We start from the raw sequence: 19,936 nt of genomic DNA on the forward strand, positions 1-19,936 counted from the left end.
AGACCACACAGCCCTCCCCACCCCTCCAACATAGCGTGCTGTGAACCTTACAACGGCTGGGGGGGCTGATGTCCATGACGGACAGTGTTAGATTGTCGATGTCACTTCCCCTTCTTCTCATCCTGCTGTCCTCATATTCTGGGGTGAAAATACTGCTCCCGCTGCTGGTGCTCAGGGAGTGCTCCGTGGGACTGAAGTTGACAGGCGAGCGGAAAGTGTTTCCGTGGGTTCTTCTTGCTCTGGGGAACGTTTTACGACCTGTGGAGAGGGGCAAACAAAAAAGCCTTGTGGTTAAATATAGTCCAAATAGTCAGCAAGATGGAGCTGTGTTGGAAGCTGTGCTTTCCAGAAGCCGTTGGTAGGGCAGATGTTGTGGTTCAACCGTGACAGCACCAAGGAGATGAAGGTCTGTTAGTCTGCTACCATCTGCAATAACTCTTTACTAAGAGGTCAGAGGTGCACAGATTCAGGAGGTGGCACAAATTGTGAAGCATGGGGAAAGGAGAAATAACACAAAACAAAAAACCCAAACAACTGTGGATGCTGGAAGTTAGAAACAAAAAACAGACATCGGTGGGAAAACTCAGCAGGTCTGACAGTATCTTTGAAGAGAAAGCAGACTTAATGTTTCAGGTCCAGTGACCCTTCTTCAGAAATAACACATCTGTAAAATTAGGGTCAAAATTGAAAGGCTGGGGACCGGGCGTCTTGTGAGGTAAACTTTGCTTTGAGAACAGTGCCACGCTGATCTGAGAGTGAATAATGGCGATAATGGTTGCCTTTCATGAGGAGCATCCCAAAGGCATATTCAGAGAAATTTGAAAAAGAAACTCATGCACTGGTATTCTGCAGCAGGTCAATCACTATCTCAAAGGGACAGTCACACTGTTCCTCCTTCCAATACTCCAATGCATACGTCCATATTTTTCATCTTTAAATATCTGCTGAGATACTTGAAAATGTATTAAACATTGAAAGCAAGATGCTTGAATCTGAATTGCTGCCAGGATGGAATAAGTAAATAGAAGACTGAATCCAGAATTATGGGTGTGCAGTTAGGAGATCGAGGGTTCAGTCCAAGGGTTAAGGAGGGTTAGAAATAGAGGTTTGGAAATAGCTGGCTCGTCTATCCCCAGAAATGGAAACAGAGAGGTTGAGGAAGGAAGGGAAGGGAGAAGTTATATATGGAGCACATGAAGGTGAGAGCAGGGTGAAAATTAGAAGCAAAATAAACAAACTTTTCCAATTCTGGATGAGAGAAGGACACACAGTCACTGTCATTGATGAACTGGAGAAAGAGTTGTGGAGAGGAACCGGAGTAGGACTGTAACAAGAAATGTTTCACATAACCCACAAACAGACAGACATAATTGGGGCCCATGTGGATACCCATGTCCATACCATAATCTGAAAGAAAGAGAGAGGAGTGAAAGGAGCAGAGTGAGGATGAGCTCGGCCAGGTGGAGGAGGGTGGGGATGGTTCAGGCCCTTTATTCAGGAACAAGGTCAGCATGAACGAGATGGACTGAAGGGTCTGTTTCCCTGCTGTACATCTCTATGACTAAGTGGAGAACCCTAAGACCATCCTGATGGGGGACGGACATGGAAAAGGATTGCAGGTCGATGGTGAAAAGGAAGCAGCCGGAGCCTGCGAACTGGAAATTCTGAAACTGATGTAAAGTATCAGAAGTGGAAGGGTCTGGAAAAGGATAGCAAAAAAATTAAGTCGATGTGGGGCTTTGCCCATTCCTTTGCACAACTGTTATTCTCTCTCGCTGTCCAACTCCACCTATCATCTTTTCCTCCTTCTTTTCCCTCTACCCCCACCCAATCTTCAGCAAATATACCAATCTTTTCCTAGCTAAAATCAGTTCTGAAGAAGGGTCTCTGGATCTGAAACATTAATTCTGCTTTCTCTCCACAGATGCTGCCAGACCTGCGGAGGTTTCCCAGCAATTTCTGCTTTTGTGTTAGAAATAGAATTGCGGCTTCTGATCACCAGTCAGTGACTCCACGTTGGAGACTGCATGATGGGAACAGGACTGGATCCAGCAGTGATGCCACACACAACGGTTGAAAAGGCAAGGAACACTGCTTGGGCCAGCACCATAAGAATGATTCACCCGAGATAATGGAAGGAAAGACTGCAGTTTATGGTAACAGACACCAGCAGAGATCAATTCCTGCTGGAGAGGGGGAAAAGAAATTGGCAATGAGAAATACCACAACACAGAACCACGATAAAACACCCTGCAACTGATGTGTTAAATACTCAGTCAGGATCAAACAAAATGGGCAATCGGTGTTTAACAACAGCAATGAAGATGTTATGTACCCACCCCATTATTGCTCAATTGGAGAATGGGCAGATGCTTACCGTCACTGTAGTCATGGTGATGGTAGGAGATGTGATACCTTCGTGGATATGTCCCACCTTTCCCAATTTTCTCAAACGTTGGAATATCACAATCTGCAAGGAGAAACACTGATCTGATTTTATTCAGAAATAAAGAGCTAATCTTCACTGGATTTTGCAGCACAGAAGCAGACCATACTATCAGGATTATGCTCATGCCTCTTCATGTTTTACATCATCTCACTAAACAGCCATTTTAATTCACACTCGTGTTTACTTTGTCTCCCCTTGCATACACCTATACTGTTCTCAACCACACCGTGTACATATCAACTTTCTCCTGATACAAAAACAGAAATTACTGGAGAAACTCAGCAGGTCAGGCAACTGTGGAGGAAAAGCTGAGTCAGTGTTTCAGGTCCAGTGACTGACTCTGCTTTCTCTCCAAAGATGCTGCCGGAACTGCTCCAGTAATTTCTGGTTTTGCTTTAGATCTCCGGCATATGCAGTTCTTTATTTCTTGTGTAAGGTTTTCCTGAAATCCTTATGAGAAATATTCGTGCCTCTGGTCCACTACTAATGGGTTCCAGATTTCAGCGATTCCACAAACAGACATCATCTCCACATCTACACTATGAATCCCTTTCCTAATTTTACAGACCATCTCACCATTCAAATTTCTATTCTCTACAGAAAAGAGTGCCAGCCTACTCAAAATGTCCTGTTTTTAGAAACAAGACCATGCACAGGCTGAGGATAAGACTAACTACTCCAGCATTTATTGTCAAAGTCTTACTCACCTGGAGAATGCAACGATAAGCTGCCTTGAGCTGGTGCAGTCCCTGTGCTATCGGGAGACCCACAATGCTGTTAGGGAAGGAATTCCAGGATTCTGGCCCAGTGACAGTGAAGGAACAGTGATATACAGAACAATCTTGGGTTATCCGAACATCAATTATCCAAACAAGATCTCAAGGTCCAGGTAAACTGTGTTATCCAAACGTTCAAGTATCAGAACAAAATACTCCCCACCTGTGTTGTTCGGATAATCAAGGTCGCCCTGTATTTCCAAGTCAGAATGGTGAGGGGCTTGGATGGGAACTTGCAGGGGGTGGTGTTCCCATGTGTTTGCTGCCCTTATCCTCCTGATGGAAGTGCTTGAGAGTTTGGAAGGTGCTGTCTGAGGAGTCTTGTTGTGCTGCCACAGTGCATCTTGTAGATGCTACACTTTGCCGACACTGCATCAGTGTTGGACAGAGTGAGTGCTGAAGGTGTCAGATGGGGGCCAATCTAATGGGATACTTTGTCCTGGATGGTGTAGAACTTGAGTGTTGATGGAGCAGCCCACCCAGGCAAGTGGCACATATTCCATCACAATCCTGATTTGTAGATGGTGAACTGACTTTGGAAGAGGAGTTGCATGCATAATTCCCAGTCTCTGACCTGCAGCCATTGTATTTATATGGCTGGTCCAGTTCAGTTTCTGATCTATGGCAACCTCAAAATACTAACAGTGGGAGGTTCAGCAATACTAATACTATTGAACATCAGGAGGAAGACGGTTTTATTTTCTCTTGTTGGAAATGATCATTGCCAGGTACTTGTGTAATGTAAATGAAACTTGTTACTTACTGGCCTGGATCTTGACCAGGGCTTTCTGCTTACAGACACCGAGTGCTTCAGTAGCTGAGGAATTGGAAATGATACTGAACATTGTGCAATCATCAGGGAACATCCTCATTTCTGACCTTATGATGCAGGGGAAGTCATTGAAGCAGCAACTGAATGTAGTTGGGCCTAGGACACCACCCTGAGGACTCCTACAGAGATGTACTGGACCTGAAATGACTGACCATTAAGAATGAGAGTATCTTCTGTTGTGTGAGATAAGACTCCACCCAGTGAAAGTTTTCCACCCAAATCCCACTAACTCCAGTTTTGCTTGGGTTCCACGTTACCATGCTTAGTCAAAACAAGAAAAAAGCCCTTCAAATCTACTCAGCCATTCAATATGATCATGGCTGATGTAATCCTTAAAACTACATCTAACACCTACTTGAAAACATTCAATGCTTTGGCCTCAACCACTTTCCGTGGCAGAGAATTCCATAGGCACCCCACACCCTGGGTGAAGACATTTCCCCTGATCTCAGTCCAAAATGATCTACTCCGATTCTTAGAGTATGATCCTTGGCTCCAGACTCCTCAATCATCGGGAACCTCCTTCCTGCCTTTACCCAGACTAGTTCTGCTGGAATTTTAATAGGTTTTCATGATATATTGCTGCATTCTTCCCAACGTGAGTGAGTCCTCAACTGTCCCAACATTGCTGTACAGAGTTCTGGTGAGGCCACACCTGGAGTACTGTGTACAGTTTTGGTCTCCTTACTTGAGAAAGGATGTACTGGCACTGGAGTGGGTGCGGAGGAGGTTCATTAGGTTGATTCCAGAGTTGAGGCAGTTGGCTTATCAGGAGAGATCGAGTGGACAGGGATTATATTCATTGGAATTTAAAAGAATGAGGGATCCAAAAACAATCTTACATATACATGAACCAAACAATGCATATTTAGCATTTTAATCGAGACCAACAGTAACATAGTGATAATACAACTGGACTGGCAATCCAGGGGCTCCAGTTAATGCACTGGAGACACAGCAATTGGTAGAAATGAAACTCATTTCATAAAGTCTGGAGTTGACTGTTCATCTCAGTGACAGTGATTATGAAGCTATCTTTGACTGCTGTAAAAATCCATCTGATTCACAGGTGTACTTTAGGGAGGGAAAATTCGCTGTCCATATCTGCTCTGGCCTACATGTGACTCCAGACCCACAGCAATGTGTTGCCTCTTGGCCACCCTCCGAAATGGTCCAGCAAGTTACGTGTTTCAAGGGTCATCAAGTATAAAAAACAGCTGCTGGACTTACCAGCGACAGCCGTATCCCATAAAAAACAAATTAAAAATATTCTGAGGGAATTGATTCACAGGACCATTAAAAAAGCAAAAGTAGACACCAAGCCACCTAAAACAATATCTGGATAAATGTGTCACTGTTCAAACAGACGGTGTCACTCAGTTAAGACAGAGATGAGGCAAAAAGTCTTTCCTCATGTAGGGTATGAACTTTGGAAACTCTCTTCCTCAAAAATTGACAGAAACAAAGTGCTTTACTATTGTTAAGGCAGAGGGGTGAAAAGTTATCAGGAATAGACATGAAAGTACAGTAATCAGATTATTGAATGACTTCACTGAATGGCACAACAGGACTGAGAGGCTGAGAGAGGTGTACAGAGAAACTACCAGGGCTTTTGACCCAGGCAGCTGAAGGCTCAAAGCTCACCTGAATAATCCTGATGATTATCTGGATAGCTCTGCGCCCTGGGCATCCAAGATTTGGGATAACTATCACTGCAAAGTAAAGAAAAGTGTTAGGTCCATGATGTCCACTGAGTAAAATGTGGATTTTATATCACTCAAAATATCATACTGTTAAATATAAGAACTTCGTTAAGATGAATGTTTCATAATACTCTTGGCATCCTTGCCCATTCATCTTAAAGGACAACTCAAAATAATACAATAGAGACAGCCTTACACCACTTGGTAAAAGCAGGGTTTCATTATATCCTATACCCACAGACTGTGTTGGGTCACACTACTGCCATTGAATGTTACAGCACAGGAGGAGGCCATCAGCTCTCTCCCAACTCTTTAGAAGTCATCCTATTTTTTCTCTTCTTTCCCACAGCCCTGCAAAGCTTTCCTTCCCTTTTTTTTTAAAAACTATTTTCAATCCAATTTACTTTTGACAGTTTCCTTTCATACAGCATATCCCAGATCACAACTAAGTGCACGAACCTCAACTCCCCTCTGGTTCCCAAGCTAATTGTCTTAAATCTGGTTACACCAACACCGGCCAGTGTAAACAGTTACGCCTTATATACTTGACCAAAACCCCTTATAATTTTGAATATGCCTGTCATATCTTCTCTTAATCTTCTCTACTCACAGACAATTCCAATTCCTCCTGCAACTCAAAGTAACTGGAGTTCCACATTCCTTTGTGTGTTAATCCCTCCCAATTTTCTGCACTCCACTCTCTAAAACTTCATTTCCTTCTTGGGACAAGACCCTGACATGAAGTCTTTACTGCATGGGCCAAGTGTCTAATCTCCATACGTTAATCCAAGTTGACAGTCTGTAAGCTTGCGTTACACACCCAAGTCCCAGTGACCCATCTTGCTTTGCCCACAATCACTGTTTCAGTAGCAGAAATTGTAACTTATCTTTCTTCCCTTCAACCCAGCAACACTTCACAGCATTCCAACTATAATCACAATGATGATCAGATAACGCATCATAGGCTAAAGACCCAATCAAAGAATTCATGGCCCACTATCACAACAACTAGTGTCTGCTGTTATCTATGCTTAGCCCCTGCACAGACCGATCAGCACTTAAACTGGGATTAATCCACTTAATTGGTGAGCAAAGTGAAGGCTGAATGCCTCCAGCACAACTTCCACTCAAGGAAATCAGGAGTTAAAGAGGAGTTAAATCACAAAATGAAAATGCCATTTCCCTTTGAGGAACCCTCAACAATGAACCCAGATTTCCAGTAGGGGAACCCTTGCAGCCTCACAATTATAAACAAACTCATCATGGTGAAGGCGCTTTCTCTGCTAAGTTTCCATTTTCTACCTTCTGCTCCCTTTACTCCAGTTGTACCACTGGAGATTATCACAAAGAGGGGAACGGTTCACTTAGCATACTGAAAGTCACATTAAGCTGGTAATTGATATTCTGGCTTGACACAACGGGTACCACTTGCACACTTGCCCCACTTCTGGGACACAAACACAGTATCAGGGCTGGAACTCCATGTGAGGGAGGGCTGCACTGACAGGGCTGGAAATCTTTGGATGAGATGTTAAACTCTCGGGTGGATGAAACACATGCCATGACACAATTTTGAAGAAGAACAGTTAAGGTCTCTTTGGTATCATGGGCCAACATTTATCCATCAACCAACATCATTCAAGAAAGACTGTCTGGCCATTAGCTCATTGCTGCTTCTAGGAAATTACCAAGCACAAATTTGTTGTTGTGTTTCCTACATTACAACAGTAACCACTACAGCCAGCTCGATTCGTTTGAAAAGTGCATTGGGATGTCAGAGGCAGATTGTAAAAGGCACCATGTTATTGCAAGTCAATTTTGTTTTTCTCTGTGTGCTCATATTTCCGCATAAAACATACATTGGGAACACGGAGCGGTCAGATCAGCCATGATCTTACTGAATAGAACAGCAAAATTGTGGGGCTGAATGGTTTATTTCTGCTCCGAATTCAAAAGCTTGTACGTATTTCTGACAGGTATTCAAGCACAAACCTGTTCTGTTCTACCTCTCCATCCAGCACGCGTCCAACAGTCTGACTAATAAAGCAATTGGTTATTTTGCCAACAGGCATGTAAGACTGTGTAAAATATGATGTGAGGTTGCATCTTTGTTCAGAATGAAGTCAACGTCATTGCAATTACGACATTTGTACAGCACCTTTAACATTTTCCAATTTTCCAAGATACTTTATACGAGTGTTTATCAAAGGCAGTTTAACCCTGAGCCACATAATAAGATGTCATAACAGACAACCGTAAGGTTGGTCAAAATGATAGGTTCCAAGGAAGGTCCTAAAAGGGGAACCATGATGTGGAGGTGCCGGTGTTGGCCTGGGTTTGACAAAGTTAAAAAGGGAAGAGGGAGATAGGGAGGTTGAGGATCCAGACAGCTGAGGGCATGGCTGTTAATGGCAGAGTGATTAAAGTTGGTGATGCACTTGAAGCCAAAATTGGAGGAGCACAGAATCTCAAGAGGTGTTGGGCTGGAGGAGATGACAGACAGACTATGAGGGATTTGAACATCAAGAAGAAAATTTCAAACGTGAGGCAGTGTGGCTAATGCAGGGGCGATATAGGTGATCAGGATTTAGTGAGAGGTAGGAAGACATTACCTGTCTAAGGGACTGTCCAGAGACGGACAACTCCCTGATGCTGAGTTCTCAGGGCTGCTCATCGACAGCGGGTCCAACATCTGTCAAACAAATAATTACAAGTCAAACAAGATATATTTGCTTGAACAAATTCAACAACTGAAATGAGAATACTAGAAAGGTAAGAAATGTGTGTGGCAGGAAAGAAATGAGTTTGCAATGTAGAACATTACTGTTCAAGAATACAGAAACCTGTTGGTAGTCGATGGACAAGTATCCAAGGAAACCCAAATCTCAAACTAATGCGCATATACGAATAGCTTCTTCACATCCAGAAACATCAAGGATCTTAGAGACAGAATTCAGCTAGTTGAACTGGTGACATCACTTTCTCCTCTGTGACAGTTTTATCATTCCAATTTTAATTATCCAACCTTCACCATTTGTGGGCGGCACGGTGGCACAGTGGTTAGCACTGCTGCCTCACAGCACCAGAGACTTGGGTTCAATTCCTGACTCAGGCGACTGTCTGTGTGGAGTTTGCACATTCTCCCCGTGTCTGCGTGGGTTTCCTCCCACAGTCCAAAGATGTGCAGGTTAGGTGAATTGGCCATGCTAAATTGCCCGTAGTGTTAGGTGAAGGGGTAAATGTAGGGGAGGCGGGGGGAGGCGGGGCCCTGACCAGAGACCGGCGTGGGGAGCATGGTCCCCGACCAGAGACCGGCGTGGGGAGCATGGTCCCCGACCAGAGACCAGCGTGGGGAGCATGGTCCCCGACCAGAGACCGGCGTGGGGAGCATGGTCCCCGACCAGAGACCGGCGTGGGGAGCATGGTCCCCGACCAGAGACCGGCGTGGGGAGCATGGTCCCCGACCAGAGACCGGCGTGGGGAGCATGGTCCCCGACCAGAGACCGGCGTGGGGAGCATGGTCCCCGACCAGAGACCAGCGTGGGGAGGCGGGGCCCCGACCAGAGACCAGCGTGGGGAGGCGGGGCCCCGACCAGAGACCGGCGTGGGGAGGCGGGGCCCCGACCAGAGACCGGCGTGGGGAGGCGGGGCCCCGACCAGAGACCGGCGTGGGGAGGCGGGGCCCCGACCAGAGACCGGCGTGGGGAGCATGGTCCCCGACCAGAGACCGGCGTGGGGAGGCGGGGCCCCGACCAGAGACCGGCGTGGGGAGGAGGGTCCCCGACCAGAGACCGGCGTGGGGAGGAGGGTCCCCGACCAGAGACCGGCGTGGGGAGGCGGGGCCCCGACCAGAGACCGGCGTGGGGAGGCGGGGCCCCGACCAGAGACCGGCGTGGGGAGGCGGGTCCCCGACCAGAGACCGGCGTGGGGAGCATGGTCCCCGACCAGAGACCGGCGTGGGGAGCATGGTCCCCGACCAGAGACCGGCGTGGGGAGGCGGGGCCCTGACCAGAGACCGGCGTGGGGAGGCGGGGCCCTGACCAGAGACCGGCGTGGGGAGGCGGGGCCCTGACCAGAGACCGGCGTGGGGAGGCAGCTTTTGCAGCCAGAGGCAAGGCCTCAAGTTTTGAAGTCTGGTGTGGTCTGGAGGCTAGGTGCCGCCATAGACTGAGGTGAAAGGACTGTAGAACATTGAACATTCCAGCACAGTACAAGCCCTCTGGCTCTCGATGTTGCGCTGACCTGTGGAACCAATCTGAAGCCAATCTAACCTACACGATTCCAATTTCAGCCATATGTTTCTCCAATGACCATTTAAATGTCCTCAAAGTTGGCAAATCTACTACAGTTGCAGGCAGTGCGCTCCCTGCCCCTACTACTCTCTGAGCAAAGAAACTATCTCTGACATCTGTCCTATATCTATCACCCCTCAATTTAAAGCTATGTCCCCTCATGCTAGCCACCACCATCTGAGGAAAAAGGCTCTCACTGTCCAGCCTAACTAACGCTCTGATTATCTTATATGTCTCAATTAAGTCGCCTCTCAACATTCTTCTCTCGAACGAAAACACCCTCAAGTCCTTCAACCTTTCCCTCCATACCAGGCAATATCCCAGTAAATCTCCTCTGAATGGTGCGGCTGCACCAGAGTTTTGTACAGCTGAAGCATGACCTCATGGTTCTGAAACTCAGACCCTCTACCAATAAAAGCTAACACACCGTATGCCTTCTTAACAACCCTATCAACCTGGGTGGCAACTTTCAAGGATCTGTGCACCTGGACACTGAAGTCTCTCTGCTCATCTGCACTACCAAGAATCTTACCATTAGCCCAGTACTCTGCATTCCTGTTGTTCCTTCCAAAGTGAATCACCTCACACTTTTCCGCATTAAACTCCATTTGCCACTTCTTAGTCCTGCTCTGCAGCTTATTTATGTCCCTCTGTAACCTACAAACATCCTTTGTCACATTCACAACTTTACTGACATTAGTGTCATCCGCAAATTTACCAACCCATCCTTCTATACCCTCATCCAGGTTGTTTCAATAAATGACAAACAACAGTGCACGCAAAACAGAACCTTGCAGTACCCCATTAGTAACTGAACTCTGGAATGAATATTTCACTTCAACTACCACCCTCTGTCTTCTTTCAGCTGGCCAATTTCTGATCAAAACTGCTAAATCACCCTCAATCCCATGCCTCCATATTCTCTACAATAGCCTACCGTGGGGAACCTTATCAAAAGCCTTGCTGAAATCCATATACGCCACATCATCCGCTTTACCCTCATCCACCTTTTGGTCACCTTCTCAAAGAACTCAATAAGGTTTGTGAGGCACGACCTATCCTTCACAAAACCATGTTGACTATCCCTAATCAACTTATTCATCTCTAGTTGATTATAAATCCAATCTCTTATAACCCTTTCCAACACTTTACCACAACCGAAGTAAGGCTCACAGGTCTATAATTTCCAGGGTTGTCTCTACTCCCTTTCCTAAACAAGGGAACAACATTTGCTATCCTCCAGTCTTCTGGCACTATTCCTGTAGACAATGACGGCATAAAGATCAAATCCAAAAGGGTCAGCAATCTCCTCCCTGGCTTCCGAGAGAATCCTCGCATAATTCCCATCCAGCTCAGGGGACTTACCTATTTTTAAACTTCCCAGAATTGCTAACACTTCCTCCTGATGCACCTCAATCCTGTCTAGTCTAGCAGCTTGTATCTCATTATTCTCCTCAACCATATTGTCTTTTTCCAGTGTGAATACTGATTAAAACTATTCATTTAGCACCTCCCCCATCTACTCTGACTGCATGCACAACTTCCCACTATTATCCTTGATTGGCCTGAATCTTACTCTCGTCATTCTTTTATTCCTGATATGGCTAGAGAAAGCCTTAGGGTTTTCCTTGATCCTATCCGCCAAAGACCTATCATGTCCCCTCCTGGCTCTTCTTACCTTTCTCTTTAGGTCTTTCCTAGCTAACTTGTAACTTTCAAGCACCCTAACTGAGCCTTCGCATCTCATCCTAACATAAGCCATCTTCTTCATCTTGACAAGAGATTCAACTTTCTTAAGTAAACCACATCTCCCACACTTGACAGCTTCTTCCCTGCCTGACAGGTACATACTTAACAAGGGCGGACAGTAGCTGGTGCTTGAATAAGCTCCACATTTCAATTGTGTCCATCCCCTGCAGTTTCCTTCCCCATCCTATGCATCCTAAATCTTGCCTAATTGCATCGTAATTGCTTTTCCCCCAGCTATAACTCTTACCGGCAGTATACACCTACCCCTTTCCATCGCTAAAATAAACATAACCAAACTGTGGTCACTATCACCAATGTACTCACCTACCTCGGTTCATTACCCAGTACCTAATCTAATGTGGTCTCGCCCCTTGTTGGCCTGCCTACATACTGTGTCAGGAAACCTTCCTGCACACACTGGACAAAAACTGACCTATCTAAAATACTTGAACTATAGTATTCCCAGTCAATATTTGAAAAGTTAAAGTCCCCTATAATAGCTACCCTGACACACACACTCCTATCGAGAATCATTTTTGCTATGCTTTCCTCGACATTGCTGGAACAATTTGGAGGCCTGTAGAAAACTCCCAACAGGGTGACCTCTCCTTTCCTGTTTCTAACCCCAGCCCATACTACCACTAGACCAGTCCTTAAACGTCCTTTCTGCAACCGTAATCCTGTCCTTGACGAAGAACAGTGCCACACCACTCCCTCTTTTACCATTTTCTCTCTTCTCACTGATACCCAGAACCTGCATTAACTATTGCTGTCCCTGGTCTACCCAGATCTCTGAAATGGCCATAACATCGAAATACCAGGCACTAACCCATCCAACCCATGCTGCAAGGTCACCCAGCTTATTCCGGATGTTCCGAGCATTGAAGTACACACACTTCAAACCAACGCCTTGCCTGCCAATGCTTACTTGTGATTTTGAAATCTTAGTTCTGACTTCATTACTTTCATCCTCCCATAAACTTGAACTACAATTTCGGTTCCCATCCCCATGCGGAATTATTTGAAACCCACATGAAGAGCATTAGCCCACTCTCCTTTCTCCTCCTCCACCCCCCCCCCCGAGGATTCTGGTACCCTCGGTTCAGGTGAAGACCATCCTGTTTTAGTGGTCCCACCTACCCTTGAAAGAGCCCCAATTATCCAGGAATCCAAAACCCTCCCTCCTGCACCATCCCTGTAGCCACATGTTCAACTCCTCTCTCTCCTTATTCCTCGCTTCGCTAGCATGTGGCACAGGCAACAAACCAGATAACAGTTGCAGTTGGATTCTCCCTCAATTTGCATCACATTCCATCCAAATTTAAGCAGTCTCTTATCAGAGTGAATCCCCTTCACTCGAGAATTGCAAATGTACATTTACAGAGAGGTCCTTCCTGTATCTCAGACAGTGAGCTGGCATATTGCTAGTATTAGATAAAGCACACAGATAGAGGGATCCTTACTTGGTCCATGCTTTCGGGAATGAATTCACCCTCACTGTTGATGCTAGTGTAGGATCCATTACGTGCCACCTGCTGCTGCCCATCTGGAATGTACCCAGGTGGAGGTGAGCTCCGATCAGATGTCTGGGAAACTGAACAAAATGCACAGTTAACCAACCTCACAAAACAAAGCATGACCCGGACCATTCCCAGTTTTCCACCATAAGTGTGAAACATCAAAATCAATGACAAAGGAAGGATCTGTCTCAAAGAGAGATGCTGAAAACCTGACGGGGACAGAGATTTATTACGAAGACTGCACTTCCATAAGATTATCTTTCCTCGCCTATGAATCAATAGGAATTCTGACCTGTTCCTGGAAGATGAGCCATTGAGAAAGAATGACTGCATGCTTTCCAAATTAAACAATAACTAACCTCATGAGGGTTGGTTTTGGGACTGAAACAGGGTCTATTAAATCTTTACACATCAGGATCCCATTAACTCCAAGACTAATAGAGAGTATGGTGGGGAGATGCTGACAATCTAATAGAAAACCTTTGATCTGGACAATGTTTTTGATTCTGGATGGAAACACAGTCTTCCTCAGAAGTCGAATTTACCTTATTGTGGAGAAGAGGTTATTCATTCATGGGATATGGACATCAGTGGAAGGTTCAGCATTTATTGCCCGCCTTAAAATGCCTTCTTGAACCGCTGTGGTTCATTTGGTGCAGATAGAGACACAATTCCCTTAGGGATTTTGACCGAGCTATACTGAAGGAACAGCGATGTATTTCCAAGTCAGGGTGGTGAGTGGCTTGGAGGGGATAGTGTTCCCATGCATCTGCTGCCTTCGTCATGATTTTAGAAAGCACTTTCAAAGGAGCCTTGCAAAATTTCAGCAATACATTTTGTAGATGGTACATACTACTACTACTGAGCAGTGGTAGTGCGGAGAGAGTGAATCATTGTGATGTGGTGCCAATCAAGCAGCTGCTTTGTACTGGATGGGGTCAAGCTTCCGGAGTGTTGTTGGAGCTGCACCCACCCAGGCAAATGGGGAGTATTCCATTACACTCCTGACTTGTGTCTTGTAAATGGAGGACAGGCTTTGGGAGTCAGGAGGTGAGCTAGTCACTGCAGTATTCCTCGCCTATGACCTGCTCTTGTAGACACTGAATTTACAAGGCAAACCCACTTAATTTCTGGTCAATAACCCCCAGGATGTTGATAATGAGGGATTCAGCAATGGCTATGCCATTGAATGTGAATGAGCTATGGTAGATTCTCTTTTATTGTATCTGGCTTTTGTGTGGCATGAACATTACTTTCTGCTTTTCATCCCAAACTTGGATATGTCCAGCTATTTCTGTATTTGGACATGGGCTGTGTCAGGATCTACAGATTTGCAAATGTTGCTGAACATCATGCAGTTCTCTGGAAATATCCCGTTTCTGGCTTATGATGGAGGGAAGGTCATTGATGAAGCAGATGATGGTGGTTAGGCTAAGGACACTACCCTGAGGAACTCCTGCAGTCATGTCTTTCAGCTGAGCTGACTGACCTCCGACAACCACAACCATCTTCCTATGTGCCATGTACATGGGGTAGCAATGGCCTAGAAGTTTTACAACTCGACTATTAATCCAGAGACTCAGCTAATTCCATTCCGCCACCCATTGCAAAGTATCTCCCCCTGAAGTGATTGCACTCTGTACTCTCAGATCCAACTCTGACTTTGTAATCCCTTGGCAAGATGACACCACAGGGTGGTGACTGTTTGCGTGCTATCTGCAGCAGATTGCCTCCATACATCTATTATGATCGTTCTATTCTTGCAGATCTCAATTTCAAACCTGTTAGAATTCCCTTCTTTGTAACTATAACACTAAATTCTGTTCTATTAGCCTGATGTACTTATGTATTGTATGATGTGCCTGGATCGTATGCAAAGCAACACTTTTTACAGTATCTTGCTACATGTGACAACAATAAAATCAAATCAAGCTGGAATACAAGTGCGGTGTTATTGTTGTCTGGCAGACTGACCTCGACATTGCAGCGGCTGAGCACCAGCTCTCAGATACACCCTCCAATCACCCCTTGGACCACAACACTACTGCGGAACACCAGGCCATTCTGTTCACAACAGTCACAACTAATTTTATTTTTAATCACAGGAGGTTTAACGTCTCCGGTTTACTGCCTCCCTCCTCACTATCTAAGGCTCCAAGCACACCTTTCAGGTGAAGCAGCAATTTACCTGCACATCACTCAATCTAGCCTACCGTATTCGCTGCTCACAATGTGGTCTGCTCTACACTGGGCAGACAAAACATGACTGTGCTTTGCAGAATACCTGCATTCTATCTGCAAAAATGACCCTGAGCTTCCGGACGCCTGCCACTTCAACACACAAGAGATGTCGAGATATTGAGGTTTTGACCAGAAAAGACGGCACAGTGGCTCAGTGGGCCAAGGACCTGGGTTCGATTCCAGCCTCTGTGTGGAGTTTGCACATTCCACCTGTGTCTGTGTGGGTTTCCTCCAGGTGCTCCGGTTTCCTCCCACAGTCCAAACATATGCAGGTCAGGTGAACTGGCCATGCTAAATTGCCCATAGGGTTAGCTGCATTAGTCAGGGGTAAATGGGTCGGTGTGGGTTCTTCTTCGGAGGTTTGGTGTGGATTGGTTGGGCTGAAGAGCCTGTTTCCACACTGTACGGAATCTAATCTAGAAAAAAGGTGTGGCTGAGATGCAGGCAGCTGGGATCAAGGGAATCCCTGGAGGTATACAGAGAATACAGCAGCTTACTGACGAAAAGCAGGAGAGCAAAAAGGGGGCACAAGATAGCCTTGGCTGAGAGGATTAGGGTGAATCCAAAGAGGTACTTAGAGTACATTGAAGAAAAAGAATAACGAGAGAGAGAATAGGGCCCCTCAAGGACCAAAGTGGACATGTATGCATAGAACCGCAGGAGATGGGCGAGGTCCTCAATGAATATTTCTCCTCTGTTTACCATGGAGAAAGACATGAAAACTTGGCAACTTGGGCAAGTTAGTGGTGATATCTTGGAGACAGTCCATATTACAGTAGCAGTGGTGTTGGATGTACAAGGATGTATGAAGATGGATAAATCTCTTATTCCTTAGCACATATATCCAAGAACACTGCAAGACACAACAGAAAAAATTGAGGGGGCCCTGGTTGATATTTTTGCATCATTAGCCACTCGTGGGGTTCCAAAGACTGCAGGGTAGCGAAGGTTGCACCATTATCCAAGAAGGGCTGCAAAGAAAAGCCTGGGAATTATAGACGAGTAAGCTTGACATCTGTGGTAGGTAAGTTACTTGAGAAAATTCTGAGATAAGATATACTTGCATTTCAAAAGACAGGGTTTGATTATGAGTAGTCAGCATGGCTTTGGGAGATCATGCCTCACAGACTTGTTACAGTGTTTTGATGAAGTGACCAGGAGGGTCAATGAGGGCACTGCAGCAGACGTAGTCTATATGGATTTCAGTAAGGCCTTCTATAAGGTTCCACATGGTAGGATGCTCTGGAAGATTAGATAACATGGAATCCAGGAGGAGCTGGCAAATTGGACACACAATTGGCTTGATGATAAGAAGCAGAGGGTAATAATGGAAAGATGCTTGTTGGAATGGAGGCCTGGGACTAATGGAGTGTCCATGGAGGGTCAGTACTGGGCGCATTACTGTTTGTTACCTTTATCAATGATTTGGATAAGAATGTACAAGACATTATTAGTAAGGTTACTGATGACACGAAAATAGGCAGTCATGTGGACAGAGGCCTTCCTCAGAAATTGCAGCAGGACCTTAATCAGCTGGGCAAATGGGCTGAGAAATGGCAAATGGAGTTTAATATAGATATGTGTGAGGTCTTGCATTTTGGAAAGTCAAATCAAAGCAGGAGTTTCATGGTGAATGGTAGGGCCTTAAGGAGTATAGTGGAACAGAGGGACCTTGGGGTTCAGGTGCATGGTTCTCTGAAAGTGGAGTCAAAAGGTAGACAGGGCAGTGAAGAAGGCTTTTGGCACACTGGCCTTCATCAGTCAGGGCACTGAGTATAGAAGTTGGGTAGATACGTTACAGTTATACAGGACATTGGTGAGGCTGCGCTTGGAGTATTGTGATCAGATTTGGTCACCTTGTTTTAGGAAGGATGTCTATCTTTTCGAAAGATAAACTAGAAAGAGTGCAAAATAAATTTACAAGGATGTTGCCTGGACCCAATGGTCTGAGTTACAGGGCGAGGCTGGATAAGCTAGGACCTTTTTCTTTCGGTAGGAGACAGAGGGGGGACCTTACAGAGATGTATACGATCATGAGAGGGATAGATAGGGTGAATGCACTCAGTCTTTTTCCCAGGGTTTGGGAATTGAGGACTAGAGGGCATCAGGTTAAGGTTAGAGGGGAAAGAATAAAAGGGAACCCGAGGTGTCACATTTTTACACAGAGGGTGGTACGCATATGGGATGAGCTGCCAGCGGAAGTCATTGAGGCAGTACATTAACAACATTTAAAAGGCATTTGGACAATACATGGATAGGAAAAGATTAGAAGGATATGGGCCAAGTGCAGAGAAATGGGGTTAACGTGGATGGACATTTTGATCGACGTGGACAAGTTTTGGCCAATGGGCATGTCTCTGTGCTGTAGGACTCTCTGACACTATCCTGTTCCCTGACCAACATCACTGTGTGGGGCTTGCTGCAGTGCTCCAGCAAAGCTCAGTGCAAGCTGAAAGAACCACACCTTGTTTTCCACTTGAGAACCCTGCAATCTTCTGGACTCAATATTGAGTTCAATAACTTTAGGGCCTGAGCACATTCTCCCATGTCTTCACCCCAAACCCCCTTCGTACCAGGCCTTGTCATCACATGGATGCAGAGGGTGGTACGTGTATTGAATGAGCTGCCAGAGGAAGTGGTGGAGGCTGGCACAATTGCAACATTTAGGAGGCATTTGGATGGATATATGAATAGGAAGGGTTTGGAGTGATATGGGCCAGGGCTGGCAGGTGGGACTACATTGGGTTGGGATAGCTAGTCGGCATGGACGGATTGGACCGAAGGGTCTGTTTCCATGCTGTACATCTCTAGCACTCTATAGCTCATACCACAAATGTGTCATTGTCATCTACTAACAGTTCCCCATTGTCAACTATTCATTCTCCCAGGCTGACCTTTACCCATACCTTTGTCTACCCAACTGTTGTTCTCTCCCTGGGCTCCATCTCCAAATATCATTACCCCTCTCCTTACCCCTTCTCTAACATATATACCAACCTTTTCCAAGCTACTATTAGTACTGAAGAAGGACCACTGAACCAGAAAAGTTAACCCTGCTTTCCCTGCACAGACACTGCCAGACCTGCTGAGCTTTTCCAACAATTTCTGTTTTTGTTTCCGATTTCCAAAATCTGCAGTTCTTTGGTTTTTTTTAAACTCAGCTGATGTCCTGGGGTCTCAGGTTCAAATCCTGCCACGGCAGACAGTGGAACTTAAATTCAGTAAAGAATCTGGAATTAAAGATCTAATGATGACCACAAAACCATTGTCGATTGTTGGAAAAACCCATCTCGTTCACTAACGTCCTTTAGAGAAGAAAATCTGCCATCCTTACTTAGTCTGGCCGACACGTGACTTCACACCCACAGAAATGTGGTTGACTCTTAACTTCCCTTGGGCAATAAATACTGGCTTAGCCAGAGACACCCACATCCCATGAGTGTATAAAACAAATGTGGTACTGTCCCAAATTCTAACTGACTCCAGTTTAGCCAGGGCTCCTTGATGCCACACTTGGTCAAATGCAGCCTTGATGTCAATTGCACCTCCCCTCTGGAATTCAGCTCTTTTGTACATGTTTGAACCAAAGCTGTAATGAGGTTGGGAGCTGAGTTCCCTGGTGAAGCCCAAACTGGGTGTCACTGAGCAGGTATTTCCTAAGCAAATACTTAAAAATCAAACCTTAGAACTTTGCGTACGAAATGCAGATATTGTTGCGCAGAAAGGGAAACAGAGAGTAGGGCATCAGAAATCCAGAAATATCCAGCAAGGGTATCAAGAGATCTGGAGCTAAGATTGCGCCGGGATAGCTAAAGGATACAGCAGGACACAGACAAGCTGGAAAATTGGGCAGAGAAATGTTAGATGGAATTTAATGCAGACAAATGTGAGGTGATGCATTCTGGAAGGTCGAATACAGGAAAGAAACATACAGTAAATGGCAGAACTCTTGGAAGCATTAACACACAGAGGGATCTAGGTGCACAGGTCCAGAACGTTCCCTGAAAGTGGCAACACAAACGGATAAAGTGGTCAAGAAGGCCTTCCTCATTCGAGGCACGGAGTATTAAAAATTACCAAGTCATGTTGCAGCTGTATGGATCTTTAGTTAGGCCACTTTTGCAATATTGCATTGAGTTCCAGTCGCCACACTACCATAAGGATGTGGAGGCGTTGAAGAGGGTGCAATAATAGTTTACTAAGATGCTGCCTGGTTTAGAGGGGATTAGCAATAAAGGAGAGATAAGACAAACTTGGTTTGTTTTCACGTAAATATCAGCGGCGCAGGTGGGGGGGGGGTGGGAAGAGGAGAGGAGCTGGTCACACCCACAATGTATTAGCCTGGTTTCTGGATCACCACTCCTGGTTCATTAT

At 45.6% G+C, this 19,936-nt stretch overlaps 1 protein-coding gene across 1 annotated transcript in view; it reads right to left on the reverse strand.

Annotated features, from left to right (window-relative positions):
- Window positions 1-19,936, reverse strand: part of map3k2 (mitogen-activated protein kinase kinase kinase 2) — a 122,352-nt gene that overhangs the window by 18,576 nt on the left and 83,840 nt on the right. Inside the window, exons 8-12 of the mRNA XM_087989414.1 lie at window positions 13,265-13,395; window positions 8,373-8,452; window positions 5,702-5,769; window positions 2,378-2,470; window positions 52-258 (exon numbers count right to left, since the gene is read on the reverse strand). Coding sequence (XP_087845540.1) covers window positions 52-258; window positions 2,378-2,470; window positions 5,702-5,769; window positions 8,373-8,452; window positions 13,265-13,395 — 579 coding nt within the window. The remainder of the gene's footprint in view (window positions 1-51; window positions 259-2,377; window positions 2,471-5,701; window positions 5,770-8,372; window positions 8,453-13,264; window positions 13,396-19,936) is intronic.

This window comes from Chiloscyllium plagiosum, unplaced genomic scaffold, assembly GCF_037043375.1.
Source record: "Chiloscyllium plagiosum isolate Xiang-an unplaced genomic scaffold, Cpla_swu_hap1 HiC_scaffold_7, whole genome shotgun sequence".
In the NCBI taxonomy this organism is placed as follows: Eukaryota; Metazoa; Chordata; class Chondrichthyes; order Orectolobiformes; family Hemiscylliidae; genus Chiloscyllium; species Chiloscyllium plagiosum.